Here is a 15,908-nt window from a genome sequence, read left to right as displayed (position 1 = left end):
GCAAAAAAACCAAATAAAATTAAAAAAAGAAAAAAGCAAAGGGAGGGGAAAAAAAAAAAAAAGAACCTAACATGACCAGAGAGCCACTCCCCAATCTAAAGCTCATGTCAGCCCCTCTTTTTTCAGTTTCATCAACTGCATCCAAAGAAAAGATGAGGGCAGCAAGAATAAAGTGACCACCTCTCCAGGGTCTCTCCTCACAGCTGTCTACGGGCACAGGAGGGCAAGACCCAGGGGGGCAGCACTGCCCCATCACAGCACTCCTGTCTGGGGTGGGAGAGGGTGAGTCCACTCAGCTCAGAATCTGCTAGTGGGTGCTGCAGTGTGCCCACTGGCCAAGCAGACCCCAGGGACACACACGCAGGTGGCCATGGGGGTCGCCTGGGATGTAGGTCTCAGTGTCCGATGCTGCTGCTCCAGAAGGATCAGACAGCACGGGGTCAGTACCCGGCAGGCACACCACAAACATGGGTATAATCACGGGTACAGCTCGTCTAGGGGCTGGAAGGGCCTTCGGCAGCCTCATCTTCAGGCTGTTAAATACCAATCACCTAAGGAGCTGGTTGGTTAACTCTCGAAAGACACTCAGGCTTAGCGAGCACTCAGACCTCTCCAGCAGCTTTTCTAATGTTTGACTCCAATATGGTCAGAATATTGTTTTTTCCCCTTGTGTCCCAGCCAATGTGTCTCTGGTTTGGCTCATTTTCAACCAAGCAAATATTCAGTGAAACAAACAAAGAAAAAAGCCACGCCCAGTCATGTACTTGGTCCTGTAGGGCCTGTTATGTAAGGCAGAGTTTGTGTCCCCTAGGACTCCATGTCTTGGTAAGAAGGAAAGTGAGCGCCAAGATCAAACAGTATTTGCTGCCCTGTAAATAACGGAAGGACTTGGGAAACCAGGAATCACAGGGTGTCCTGGAGCTGGAAAGCCTGCAAAGGCAGAGAGGGCATTATCTTCCCCACAGAAACCCCATGCTTTAAAGCCGTGCAGTGAAGACAGGATAGGAAATTTGGAGGGTATCTCTAAGAGAACCGCAAAAAGAGCTTGAGGCTCATTAAAAAGGCCCTTAAGGAAAAGCATAAGGAAAAGTGGGTGGGTAGGTAGATCTTTACATGTACAAATGAAAGAGAAGTAAGATTTTTCTCTCCATATGGAACAAGTCAGAGAGAATTTGGCTCACTTAGGCCAGGGAACTCCTGATGGTCTGGTTAGAGCAATCTCTGGGAAGAGTCACCTTGTCAGTTTACCAGACCAGCAGAGCAACTTTGAGGATGACTTCTGCAACTTTGTCACCACAGCCAAATGCGACTGCCATAGTCCACCGGAGGCCAGGGCTGAGAGCCAGGAGCTGACAGTGACAGTCAGGGTCACGGCTGACAGCTGGCTGCAACTCCCTCAAAGGCACTCATTCTCCATGTACTCTGGGTACCCAGCACTTGAGCCACTCCCCTGGCCTGAGAACGCTGGCCCCCAGCCTCCTTCCCTGCACCCCTAGAAGGCCGCTCGCTTTCCTTCACCACCAGCAGGTGAGCACAGTACTCAGAGAATACAAGAAAAATGAACGTTACCCTCAGCAAACCATAGCTGAGAAAGAAAGGATAATTAATAGAGAGGGAGGAGGAGCAGAAAAGAGGAGGAAAACCCTCTCCGAGCAGAATGCTAAACGTGGTTTGGGGCCGTTCTTCCATCACCTTCCTCTGATCAGATGGGGACGGGATGGGCTGTGGCCGCGCAGGGATTCCCCACAAGTGACCTCGGGGTACAGGCGGGATGGAGGAAGCCACGGTCACCACTGCCTCCCTGCCCGCTGCCACCCCGAGAGGCCCAGCCCGGGGCCCACGGCCTCACCTGGGTTTGGGAAGGCCTGAAGGCAGAATCGAAGCCACTCTGCAGGGAGTCCAGGAAGGGCTGGACCTTGTAGAGGCCGTGTGTGGTCTGGCTGGAGCGGAAGGCCACGACGTGGAAGTACTTGAGGATCTTCTCGAAGCGGGCCTGGCTCATGACCAGCGCGAGGCTGCGGTTGCTGTAGAAGCCGCCGCTCCAGATGCTGAGGACCGACTCGCAGTGGGAGGTGCTGGTGGAGATGACGTAGCCCAGGAACGCCTTCATCTCCGGCAGCGTCACGTCCGCCCAGGCCCCGTCGCTCCCGAACCGCTCCTGGAACTTCTTGGCGTACAGGTTGGTCTGCACCACCATGTTCTTGAGGACGTTGTCAGGGACAAAGAGCTGGAAGAAGTCCATGGCGCTGGCGCTGGGGGGCATCTTCCGGGTGGGACCTGGACAGGCAGGCCAAGTGCTGCTGCTACGGCCACCGCGTCCCCAAACTGGGCCTCCGCCCGAGCGCCACCGCCCGCACCCCCACGCCCTCCCGGGAAGACCCAGATGCCCATCCGGAAGCCGTCCTGCCCACCCTCCAGACAGGACACCCTGCTGCCGCTCTCTGGGCCCCGTGTCTCCACCGAATCCTGCACACGCCTCCCCATCCCACCCCCGCAGACCCGGCAAACCCAGAAACATGATCAGAAGAGAAAGACGCACAGGGTAGGGCAGTGGAGACCCAGAGACACACTGAATTCTGAACAAAGAGCTCGGCATGTCTTTCTGGCTCTCATTTCCTTGTAAATTAAGGTGACTTTAGAATGCTTTTTACCACTCGGGGCCTGAAAGATTCCATTCAGGTGAGAGCAATTTATCAGGCACTCTCTACCTGGTGACTCTGAATTTATTAGTAAATAAATCTGAAGGAGCTTATTTAGATAATTTCACCAATGCAATAGTTTTTACAAATGCAGGGACAGTCTTTAGAAACACACACACACACACATACATAAATCCTTAAGAAACATCACTTTCAACTCCAGGTAAACCAGGCTAACAGTATGTAGAGACTTAAAGGAGACAAGCGTTGCTTCTGTTGCATCTGTATGTCCTATGATGTGCTTAGTCACTCAGTTGTGTCTGACTCTTTGCGACCCCATGGACTGTAGCCTGCCAGGCTCCCCTGTCCATGGGAATTCTCCAGGGGATCTTCCCAACCCAGGGATCGAACCTAGGTCTCCCACATTGCAGGCAGATTCTTTACCATCTGAGCCATCAGGGAAGCCCTAATGATTTATAATAAAAGCTGTGCAAATTCTTCATAACTTTAACACCAGTCCCACCCCAACCTTTCTCTACTACTGATTTAGACGGTCTCTGAAAAACAACTTTTCTACAGCAAAATTAAGACTGACAATGTACAGGAGACATCGTAGGTCTTACCAATAAATTCAGATGGGCAGATTTAGGAGGTGAAATCCTAAATTTACTTCTCACTGACTGCACAGTCTTGGGTAGGTTTCATCTCTCCTGTTCGTAAAATGGGCACAGTGAGAGCAGCCTCACTGGGCTGTCTGTGGGGCAGGATGACCGGGGGATGCAGGGAACGCACCCAACACAGAGCCTGGCCCTACAGAGGTACCTGTGACTGGGTAACCTCTACTGAGATAGTATCCACAGGAAGCCAGGGACAGCGGGCTGAGGGCTAGAGAGTGCTTTAGTTGCCCTCATTTTACAGAAGCAAGCAAGGCCCAGAGAGCAAAGTGGCCACCATATCTTCTTTCACCAGTCGTTTCTTAGAAGGGCTCCAGACAGTGCTGGTGCAACAGGCACTGGCCCAGGCTGACTGGACAATGAGGCTGGGAAGACGGGCTCTGCTCCACAGCCACCCTGCTTGAAATAATTTTATTTCAGCGGAACCTTGTAGCTGCTGGTGGGTGAAGTCATAAATTATTCAGGGGTAGCTCTCAAAAAGGAGGAAAACCAGCATTTTAATTGCTACATCACGCTGAGTAAGCAGAATGAAATTTTCTCTTCCAAAAGTTATGTTTAAAGTCATTTTGCCTCGAATTCACACCACAGACCCAGGCCTGGTCAACTGCTTAATGAAGAAACTAGGAAGTGGCAGACACATGCTTAACTATTTGATTTACAGGCAGCCTCTGTGGCTTCCTTCAGAAGCTGTGATCCTTCACAGATGAAGTGTTGTTAGGGGCCGTCACTGCGAGGGAGGCAGGGAGGGCAGGGAAGTGCGTGCCTGCCATCAACTAACAGGGCTCTGAAGGTGGGCAGATCCCCAGCCAAGGTGAGACTCCCTCACTTTTGATTCACTGACCAAGAGTTTTTTCGGGGATTAACTGTGCAGTCCTCCCATCAGCCCAGTCTGCAGGTGAGGAAACAGGATCTCAGGAGCGTGAGGACCAGCCCAAGGCCGCCCACCACCAAGTCCTTACCGCGGCGACCTTTGACCCACAGAGCCCAGGGCCAGCCCAGCGGCCTGTGGTTACAGACCCCATCATCCTCTCACCCAACGGGGACGTGGCTGTCTGCACACAGCAAGCAAACAACTCAAGCCAGGCGCTTAGTCCTCACAGCACAGGACCTCCCTCCACCTCTGCAGTGGGCCAAGAAGGGTCCCAGAGCACAGCCAGCAGCAACTCTGGAGGGAAAGGAGACTCTACCTTGCAAAAAGGTAAAAGCATGGAGATGGGGAGGAAGCAGGGAGGCCATGGGTTGGGGCGAACAGCAGTGCCTGCCCAGGTTAATCCTGGTGTCCAGCTAATACAATCACACAGTCCTCTCCCCCTACCACTCCCACCGCTCCATGGTGTCACCATGCCATTCCTTCAAGGTCCATCACCACCACAAACCTGGTTTCCTCACCCTCCAGGGGATCAAACCCTGGACCCCACAGGTCCACAGACCAGGGGCACTGACAGTCGCTCAGCAAAGCTCCACCCCTAGAGAGACACCCCAGTCCACCCCCAGCGAGGAAAACAACCTCAGCAGCAACTAGAAAAGCAGATGCCCCATTTGTAAAGGAGACTGTCACTCGAGGGTGGCAGGGAATATCACACGAGGGTGTCGTGGTCCCCTCAGGAATAGAATGGAGTAAGAGTGGTATTGAGTCCCCAGAAGTTCTCAATGTGGTGAGGGGAGCAGGCAGCAGAGAGTGGCCAGGTGATGTCTGGCTGCGGGAGGCTGTGCCCACAAGATGACCCTGAATCCAGATCCTGGGGACAGGTCTGGGAGACTCCCTGAAGGGGTCATGTGGGATAGGCTGTATGGGTGGATCAGCCTAGAGGGCTGGGGGTGGGGATGTCAGAGTCTTTCAGGCAGAGAGACCATCTTGTGCAGAGGCCCTGTGCCCAGAGCCAGCGGCTCACATTTGGTGGACTGTGCAGGAGGGCGAGCAGCTGGAGGTGTCAGGGGCACAGGGCCTGGGCTGGCCCCAGGGCTGGGCCAGTGAAGCACTGTTAGCACGTGGACCACACGTGAGGGGGTCCCTTGCTGCACATGGAGTAGGTGAGGTCTGGGGCTACCCCTGAAGTCACCGACTCAGCAGGGACCTGGCAGAGCAGGTGGGTGGCCAAGGCACGCCCCTCTGTTGGCTCCTCACCCAGTGTCCTCCAGGTGTGCTGGGCACAGCCAGGACTACAGGTGAGTGAGGCTGTGGGGGGCCTGAGCCTGGGGTTGGAGGCCTCCTTCCAACAGCAGCCACATCCACTTCTCACTTTCATTTGTACAGGATAGGCAACAAAGGTTCATCCCTTAAATTGTGCCTGGACTGAAATCCCAGGTTCCCACTATCCCTCCGCTTTGCTCCTCCCTGCCAGTGCCCCAGTTATCTCAGTCAGAAACCTGAACCACCACAAACGCCTGGTCTCCTGCACCCCTCATCTCCCCGCAGCACGTCCTGCCCCTCCTCCGCACTGTGCAACCAACCAGCCTCCCGCAGCTCCCCTACGGAAGGGGCTGCCGCCTCTGGCCTCCCCCAAGGGCATGCCCCCTCCCCAAATAATTGATGGCAACAGGGAAATTATTTTAAAAATACAAACTGAACCACAATACTCCCCTGCTTAATGAAAATACCCTCATGCTTTCTCACTGCACTAAAAGCAAGTCCACATTCCTTGCAAAGCCTTTAGGGTCTGGGGTCCTGCGTGCCCTACCCCCAGACTCATCCTGGACCACTCTCCATGCCGAGCAGGCACAGAGCTCACAAGCAGAGCTGGTGCCAGGCCTGGGTCCTGGCATCTCTGTCCACTGCAGGGCCTGCGTCCCCTTGGCCTCCAGATTCATTGTGCGTCCCCTCCTGTTGGCTTTCCTGCCCACCCAACGGGGCTCCTCAGTCTCAGCCCTCACTGGGCCTCCCTCCTTGTGTATATGAGCCTATAGGTGTTTTGTTAGAAACTCACCCTTGCTTTGTCTGCTCTGCTGTCCCGCCCTCAGAGGTCAAGGCTGTCGTGTCACCTTGCATCCTCGGAGCCCGCTACATGGTATGTTCAACACATCCCTGCTGAGGGTGGATGAAAAGTAAGTGGTGGAGGAATGAGCCACACTCACCAGGGAGGAGAAGCCTCATTGCTGAGCCCCCTGGGCAGGGTCTAGTGTCAGGACAATAGCCCCCATGCTGATGTGCCTGGTGGACAGGTCAGGTCAGCCAGGAGCTCCTGTGTATAAGAGAAGACCTGAACGGGTGGGCAGGGCAGGATGGGGCTGGCACACCACTGGCCACACCTCCTCGAGGACGCCAAGGTGGGGTGGCGAGGTGAGCCCAGGGTGGGAGACGCTTGATCATGGGCATGCTGTGGGAGGGGGTGCATGACAGACCCACCAGGTGCCCAGCTCGGGTGAGTTGGCTTGGGGTCTTGCTGGCTTTGATTTCCTCATTCTCTCCCTGAACTTACAGAAACCACTGGAGAGCTCTTCCTGGCCCTTCCGCATCTTCTGATGTCTCTTTTCCCCTCTCTGTCACAGCTGCTGGCTGTGTGACCTGAGGCATGCCAGACAACCTCTCTGTGCCTTAAACTGGGGTAAGAACTGCTCCAGAGTGAGCAGATCAGACAACAGCCCGCCTTGCCCAGTCTGCCCTGAGGCCACTGAGGCGCGGGTCCCAGTGCCGAGGCAGCCGCTCCTGCTGCTCCCTCCCTCCACCCACTGCACCAAGCAGACCCGAGGTCAGGGGGCACCCCACATGTGGCACTGGCCCCCACCTCCGCTCCATCTGGGAGAAAAGGCTGGCTTCGTGTGCTTTTGAAAGCACAACCTTTTAGAGACTGACGCTTTCATTTTGAGATGCAGTTCGCATTTTGCATACACTGGCACTTTTTGGTACAACTAGTCAGCAGTGTGGCAACATGAGAAACACAATATTTTGAATTAATGATTTAGAAATAATAAGCTCTCTCCAGGCCAAATCAAACAGACATAAAAATATAACTGGAATATCCTGCATTGTCACAAAAGTATTCCTTTTGTCTGAGACATAAAAAAAAAACTTAATGCATGGGACTTTCTTGGCGGTCCAGTGGCTAAGACTCCATGCTCCCAATGCAGGGGACCTGGGTTCCATCCCTGATCAGGGAACTAAGATCCCATATGCCACAACCAAGGCCTGGTACTGCCAAACAGGCAAGTTTTGCCTGGAGTACAGAATGAAGCAGGGCCAAGTCTGACAGAATTTTGCCAAGAGAACGCACTGGTCACAGCGAACACCCTCTTCCAACAACACAAGAGAAGAGTCTACACATGGACATCACCAGATGGTCAACACCGAAATCAGACTGATTATATTCTTTGCACCTGAAGATGAAGAAGCTTTATACAGTCAGCAGAACAAGACTGGGAGCTGACTGTGGCTCGGATCATGAACTCCTTGTTGCCACATTCAGACTTCAATTGAAGAAAGTACGGAAAACCACTAGACCATTCAGGTATGACATGAATCACTTACAATTATACAGTTGAAGTGACAGATTCAAGGGATCAGATCTGATGGACAGAGTGTCTGAAGAACTATTGACGGAGGTTTGTAACATTGTACAGGAGGCTGTGATCACCTGTGTGATTCTTTTTCATGTCCTAAGAAAAGAGAAATGCAAAAAGGTAAAATGGTTCTCTGAGGAGGCCTTACAGATAGCTGAGAAAAGAGAAACAAAAGGCGAAGGAGAAAAGGAAAGATATGCCCATCTGAATGCAGTTCCAAAGAAGAGCAAGGAGAGATAAGCAAAGAAATAGAGGAAAACAATAGAATGGGAAAGACTAGAGATTTCGTCAAGAAAATTAGAGACACCAAGGGAACATTTCATGCAAAGATGGGCTTGATAAAGGACAGAAATGGTATGGACCTAACAGAAGCAGAAGATATTAAGAAGAGGTGGCAAGAAAACACAGAAGAACTATACAAAAAGTTCTTCACGACCCAGATAATCATGATGGTGTGACCACTCACCTAGAGCCAGACATTTTGGAGTGCAAAGTCAAGTGGGCCTTAGGAACCATCACTGCAGACAAAGCTAGTGGAGGTGATGGAACTCAGCTGAGCTATTTCAAACCCTAAAAGATGATGCTGTAAAGGAGCTGCACTCAATATTCCAGCAAAGTTGGAAAACTCTGCAGTGGCCACAGGATTGGAAAAGGTCACTCTTCATTCCAATCCCAAAGAAAGGTAATGCCAAAGAATGTTCAAACTACTACACAATTGCACTCATCTCACACGCTAGTAAAGTCATGCTCAAAATTCTCCAAGCCAGGCTTCAACAGTAAGTGAAGTGAGAATTTCCAGATGTTCAAGCTGGATTTAGAAAAGGCAGAGGAACCAGAGATCAAATTGCCAGCATCCGCTGGATCATCAAAAAAGCAAGAGCGTTCCAGAAAAACATCTACGTCCACTTCATTGACTATGCCAAAGCCTTTGACTGTGTGGATCACAACAAAATGTGGAAAATTCTTAAAGAGATGGGAATACCAGACCACCTGACCTGCTTCCGGAGAAGTCTGTATGCAGGTCAAGAAGCAACATTTAGAACCGGACATGGAACAATGGACTGGTTCCAAATCGGGAAAGGAGTACGTCAAAGCTATATATTGTCACCCTGCTTATTAAACTTATATGCAGAGTACATCATCTGAAATACTGGGCTGGAAGAAGCACAAGCTGGAATCAAGACTACCAGGGGAAATATCAATAACCTCAGATATGCAGATGACACCACCCTTATGGCAGAAAGTGAAGAGGAACTAAAGAGCCTCTTGATGAAAGTGAAAGAGGAGAGTGAAAAAGGTGGCTTAAAACTCAAAGTTCAAAAAAATATCATGGCATCTGGTCCCATCACTTCATGGCAAATAGGTGGGGAAACAATGGAAACAGTGACAGACTTTATTTTCTTGGGCTCCAAAACCACTGCAGATGGTGACTGCAGCCATGAAATTAAAAGACGCTTGCTCTTTAGAAGGAAAGCTATGACAAACCTAGACAGCATATTAAAAAGCAGAGCCATTACTTTGCTGACAAAGGTGTGTATAGGCAAAGCTACGGTTTTTCCAGTGGTCATGTATGGATGTGAGAGTTGGACCATAAAGAAAGCTGTGTGCCGAAGAACTGATGCTTTTGAACTGTGGTATTGGAGAAGACTCTTGAGAGTCCCTTGGACTGCAAGGAGATCCAACCAGTCCATTCTAAAAGAATGCAGTCCTGAATATTCATTGGAAGGACGGATGCTGAAGCTGAAGCTCCAATACTTTGGCCACCTGATGCGAGGGGCTGACTCTTTGGAAAAGACCCTGATGCTGGGAAAGATTGAAGGCAGGAGGAGAAGGGCATGACAGAGGATAAGACGGTTGGATGCTATCATCAACTTGATGGACATGAGTTTGAGCAAGGTCCGGGAACTGGTGATGGGACAGGGAAGCCCAGCGTGCTGCAGTCCATGGGGTTGTAAAGAGTTGGACACGACTGAGCGACTGAAGTGAACTGAATAAGTAAAAAGAATTAAAAAAACAGCCTAGAGGCCTAATAGTCCATAAGGGGGTGACACAGAAAACAGGTGGACCTAGTGTTCTCACTGCCAGCGACAGCTACAACTGCTCTTCATCTTCAGCGGAAGTAACCATCCTGTCTCTGGCGCTCTTCCTTCCTTCTCCTGGTGGCTGACGTGCAGGGCAAGCTAGCTATTTGACCAACACCTGAAGTCCAAGTTTCACCTCAGAACGCAGTCAGCCAGCCACTCGAGAGTGCTAAAGCCTCCTGCCTCGGGAAATGTTTGTTCACCGCTAAGTGACGGGTAACAAACACAATTCACAGCTGGACTCAGGGCTCTCCATGCAGGCGTAGGGGTAAGGGTGTGAGTCCTGGCCGTGCTCCCAGCATCCCTGGATGTGTGGCTGGGAGTGGGAGGATAACCTGCCCCATGCTAGTGGGCAACTGTGGGCACCAAGCCTCCCCCTTCTGTTTAGGTCTGATCTGCAAAGTTTACCAACACATGAAATGAGCTCAGATCCCTGCTGGTGCCCCATAAATGGTGCCTTCCCAAAGAGGACTATCGATGCTAACCATCCTCCATAGCCATCAGAAAACCTCAGAAACCTGGCTGGAAAACCCAAAGTATAGCATCAGTCATGTCATGTATCAGCTGCAGGGCTTCCTTCAGGGACATGTAACAGTAGACTCTGTGCATGCCTGTGTGAGCGCATATGCATGTGTGTGCAGTCTTCCTTGAGCTAATTTGGCACAGTGGCTGGCCAAGAAGTTGACAACAAAGAAAACAGTTTTGGAATCAGGCACCCGAGTCAATGATGCTCATAGGAAATAGGTCATAGAACAGCCGGGTGCAAGCCCTACAGAACAGGCTAACCTGTGGACTAATAAAGACACTGAATCCATAGCCTTGACCAGAAATCATGACAAAGCCCTGGTCACAGAGAAGGGATGGCATGCAGAAACACTCGCTGTATGAGGCACATACGCACATGTGAAAAATCGCCTGTCCCACAGAAAACAAGACTGATGTGTGATAGCCAACACCAGTGTCGGCTTCAGAGCAGTCAGCCTGCTCTGAAGCATCTCCTGGGTGTTCACTGCCGGGCAGCGGTGCTGTGATCACCTCCACGTGCACTGAGCTGAGGCAGCCACTGGGGGAGGAAGGATGGCAGCCCCCTCCCCTGGGTGCCCTCCTGCGGCTCCCCTAGGCCCAAGGACCCACTGTGTCCTCTCTGTCTGGAGCAGTGGTTTTCTGCAGTCCAGCTCATGCGCACAGACCATTCTTCAGACTCAGTGAAGAGAGATCACGTCAGACGTATCTGTATAGGCAGAACAAGGAACTCTGACTCCTCTGACCAGATCTGGTTCTCGACATAAGTAGTAAGGTAATAACAAGTCAGCAAAGGTTGTAAACTGTGTGCCTGGCACAGTGTTGCCACACAGCAAGCGGACTGAGATGTCACTGTAACTGCAGTCCCTTATTGGCAGTAACCCAAAGGCCAGGAGATGACAAGGCTATTCTGAGACAGTTCTATGTCTGTGAGTCCTGCCATAGACATACTGAGAAAGCGTGGCCCCGCTCCCTTCCCCACCCTCAACCAGGCCCACTCTGCCCCTCCATACCAGAGCCTGGACCAGGCTCATCCCACTGAGATCTTCTTCCACCAAACCCACAGCTTTCCCTTCTCCTTTGAGCTGAGCAGGGAGGTGTGTCTTAAGGATGGGCTTGTGTACAGCTGGGGCTGGGGTGGGGAGCTGTCCTGCTCTGGATTCTGTGTCTACCGGAACCTCCGGGAAACTGCTGTTTCTCTGGCTTTCAGTTTTTCATTGGTAACTTGCCTCATCTCCCTTCCAAGACTAATGAAACAATAAGACAATGGTGTAAGTAATTTTGAGGAGTATAAATAACCATATTGGTGAGTCTCATGTTGTGATTCTGAAATAGCTGCCATCTAGCAAAGTTGAGGCCCTGGACTGGTCCCAGCTCCATGACTCGTCACATGAGTGACCTTGGGCCCATTCCTTAACCTCTCTGTCTTGGTCTGTTTGGGCTTCTAGAACAGAATACCACCGGCAGGGTGGCTCAGACAACAAAATTTTACTTCTCACAGTTCTGGAATCCAGAAGAGCGGGTCAGAGCACGTGCAGGCAGATTCAGTGTCTGGCAAGGGCAGACACTGGTTCACAGGGGGTGTATCTCCCTGCTGAGACCCCTGGGCCTAAGCACATCCCGAAGTCCCACTTCCTCACAGCATCACACGGCAGGGATTAGGTTTCAGCACATGCATTTGGGGGCACAAGCATTCAGTCTACAGCACTCTTTGAGCTGCAGTCTCTGTGTTGGCAAAGGGAAGATAACAGTAGTATGAAATTCAGAGTTGGGGTGAAGATGAAGCGGGGCAATGTATGTCAAGAGCCTCAGGTGCCTCTCACACACCGGACACCCAGAAATCATGCCTCATCACCTGCGGACAGCATCCCGGAACCCTGCATCCTGGCTCCTGTCCCTCTCCCCGAAGTTCACTTACCGGACAGCTGTCACAAAACAGCAGCCTTGGTGATCACATTCTGTATTTCATTTAGATGCTGTGTCTATTTTTCATAGGAGGCTATATTTTTAAGGCTCTGCTTGGGTACAGAAAGGACAGAATGTTCTTCCCCACTTGGGGAGAACCTGGTGGGGAGGAGCCATCCAGGGCCCTTCACCTCCAGTCCCAGTTCATGTAGGACGGCTGGTGAGGATGGGCCCCCAGAGGCTGTGTCAACTTCTTCTATCACTCCCCAGGTTTCCCTGCCACCACCACTCCCACCACAGCTCTTCATCTCCAGTCACACCAGGTTTGGGTCCGATCTCTACCCACCTGGGGCACCGTCTCCTCCTCAGGCTCCTTCCCCAGACCTACCTCCTCCTGTTCATGAGGCCTCAGCTGAGCCCACTGAGGTCTCCAACTTGCCACCAGCCCTGGCCAATTCCAGCTAGCATGGCACTCCCACCCCCGGAGCATTCCAGTAACTCCTCCATGAAAGGGGACAGGAAGAGACCGTGCCATCAGATGCTGGGGAGGCACAATGAAAAGAATGTCACCATCCCAGGCTTCAAGTGCGCCCTTGACAAGACAGAAAACCATGACGTGCTGCTGGAGGGTCTCCTTGGCACTGGGCACCACAACTAATGTGCAACTGGCCACACCGACCCTGCAACAGCCACCGAAGGAGGTGCTGGAACGCCCGCTTCACAGCTACAGGAGCCTGGGCTCAGGGGAAGAACCTGCTCACAGTCACCCAGACTGGAGAAGCAGCGGCGCCTCGCCCCTCCGCCCCCACACATGGAACCGAGACTCCCTAGATGGCGGGTTCCTCTAGTTGTGTGGTTGCTCATGACCCTCCACGTACGCGATGAAGTTCTGACTGTGAGGATGGCTTTGAGGCGGGGCTGAGGCAGGAGGAAGGAGAGAGAACTGGAAGCTGACCATTGACAGATACGTGGGCTTGGCAGGTCTTCTTTCAGCTGAAGGAAATTCTTAGAACTGAGTGTGCTGCTCAGGTGAAATGGCCCTTCCATGAAAGCTGTGCCGGTGGTGGGGGCCTGAAGCAGCGTAGCCAGAGGTCTGGCTGCTGATGTACACAGAGGACATCATGGATGCTGTTAGGACATTGTCAGGGAAGTTAGGATGATTTTGCCACTTACAGTGACTCTCGGGGAGAAGTTAAAGGAGTGTATGTAGAGTCTGCAGGCAGGGATCTCTGTCTGTTCCCTGTTGCACCTTTACCATCTAGAACACTGCTCACTGCTCAGCAGACACCATGAATGAGGAATGAAAATGGAAATGGATCTTTAGGATCTGATGGCAGTAAACAGAGAAGGTCAAAAGCATCCAGGGTTAGGGTAGGGTACCCAGCAAGGAGACCCAACCAGTCCATCCTAAAGGAAATCAGCCCTGAATATTCACTGGAAGGAGCCCTGAATATTCACTGGAAGGACTGATGCTGAAGCTGACACTCCAATACTTTGGCCACCTGATGTGAAGAGCTGACTCATCAGAAAAGACTCTGATGCTGAGAAAGATTGAAGGCAGGAGAAGGGAATGACAGAGGATGAATGGTTGGATGGCATCACTGACTCAATGGACACGAGTTTGAAGAAACTCTGGGAAGTGGTGAAAGACAGGGAAGCCTGGCGTGCTGCGGTCCAAGGGGTCAGAAAGAGTCAGACACGACTGATCAAGTGAACAACAACCTAACAAGGGAGACAGAAGACAAAGGGGCAAGTGCGGGAGCCGGGGACCCCTTTCAGGCACCTGTGTGTATGTGTGCGCGCATGTGTGTGCATATGTGTCTGAAGAGGTGGGTGACCCGCACTGCCCAGACCACGCATTTCTCAGGATCCTAGATGGGGGCTGTTGTGTTTACCTTCAGATGAGATTAAACACTGTTACAGGATACACATATTTTGTAAAGGTCACATGGCAGCCTGCCCCCACATGGTGGTTCGGAAGGTCATATCTGGACTTCTGCTCCGAGACCCAGCCTGACCTGAGCAGCAATATCAAGCATGTATGTGGACAAGACAGTCATTACATCAGTGATGGAAATGACACTGGGCCTGTGGGCAGGGGCGGGTGGGGACTGCTGGTTTGCACTGTGCAGACTGCTCCCTCCCCAGTGGGCAGCATGGACCTTGCATGCAATGATGGGGAGGTGGGTGGTGCTGGACTCCCTCCCCATGTCAGGACATGGGTGATAGCCCCTCACCCTGATTCTCTCAGGCACAAACCCTGCTCCCCCCCGCACCCCACTCTCCTGGCTTAGAATCACTGGTGCACTCCATTACCTCCTTTTAGAGACTTGCTGGTCACCTAAGGCCACACAGCCCAGGTCTGCGACCCCCACACAGTCATCTTCCTTTCCCACCAGCAGCCGCTCCGGAGTTGCTCTTGCGTGTCCGTGTGCTCTGGGGACAGGGCGGGGTGCTGCGGTGTAGGGGGCAGCAAGAGCATAGGGGTATAGCTTCTACTACCCTGGGACCCCATGGCGCACCAGACAGATAGACAGACAGAAGGCAGGGGCGGTCCCAGCACAGCTGGCTTAGGACACAAAAAGGCACAAGGAGTCGCCTCGTCCTGAATGCTGATGAGGCACATCCAGTTCCCGGCACACCCGCCACACTGCTGGGAGGCAGAGATGAGGAAAGGGGAGCTGGGATGGGCAATCAGACACCAGGGTGGTGGGAAGGAAGAGAAAGCCTGGGCAGGGAGCGAGGAACACAGCCAGGGTTCCTGCTTCTTGGTGTGGAGGCTGGATGGGCATGGGCCAGGTCCTACAGTGCAGACACAGGAGGGCAGACGAGGGCACCAGGGCACCTCGGGCAGAGGCTGGCCACCCCTTCCCACTGTTTACCCCATCTCCAGGACAGAGAAGGTCCCTGTCACAGGGAGCGACCAGGGATGACTCTGGCCTCGAGCTTCCCGGCAGCCTCTCAGCCCACAGTCAAGAGCTCAGCTACACAAAGGCTGCCCAGGGGAACATTTATCAGTGAATAGAAATAAATCATGTTTATTCCACTTAACAAAGACACATGAGCCTGATGTTTCTGTGTATGAGGAAGAGGTGGCCTCCACACTCAGCAAACCTAAGAGAGCATGCACACACGCGCCTAAAGTTGCCCCCGTGACATCCATGTTGGCAGGACCCCAGTTGCGGTGTGGGGGCAACCTCCATGAAGGCTGGCCGCTGGGTCCCCAGGACCTCCCTTCCCTTTGGGTCCAGATGGAGCCAGGCATCTACAGACCCTGACCTGGGCCTGAGCCCACCCACTTCACAGGAGTTCCACCATCCCCTGAGCAAACCCACTTTCCAGCACCACTGCCCCGCTGACCCTGTAGCACGAGCTCAGACAGATGTCTGCTTTTTCAAACTGCAGTTTGCTTTCTAACACAAATGCTATTCTTGTCAGCCATCTTGTGGTAGTTATTTTTTCCAGTTTTAAATCATGCAGTTTCAGGATCATTTTTAAAGAAAATGCAGTCATTGGTAGGATGAAGTATCCAGATGAAACCCACTCTAGAAACGCAACTGCCTGGCATCATGGGCCCCTCCGCCCAGCGGCTG

General features: G+C 52.4%; 1 protein-coding gene across 1 annotated transcript in view; it reads right to left on the bottom strand.

Moving 5' to 3' along the window:
- PGBD5 (piggyBac transposable element derived 5) overlaps positions 1-15,908 on the bottom strand; it is a 105,641-nt gene that overhangs the window by 46,078 nt on the left and 43,655 nt on the right. Inside the window, exon 2 of the mRNA XM_055425864.2 lies at positions 1,850-2,277. Coding sequence (XP_055281839.1) covers positions 1,850-2,277 — 428 coding nt within the window. The remainder of the gene's footprint in view (positions 1-1,849; positions 2,278-15,908) is intronic.

Source organism: Moschus berezovskii, chromosome 12 (genome assembly GCF_049115385.1).
Source record: "Moschus berezovskii isolate FMDL1 chromosome 12, NW_MosBer_1.0, whole genome shotgun sequence".
Taxonomy (NCBI): Eukaryota; Metazoa; Chordata; class Mammalia; order Artiodactyla; family Moschidae; genus Moschus; species Moschus berezovskii.
The sequence above is the reverse complement of the archived record's forward strand: the minus strand, read 5'-3'. Positions and strand labels throughout refer to the sequence as shown.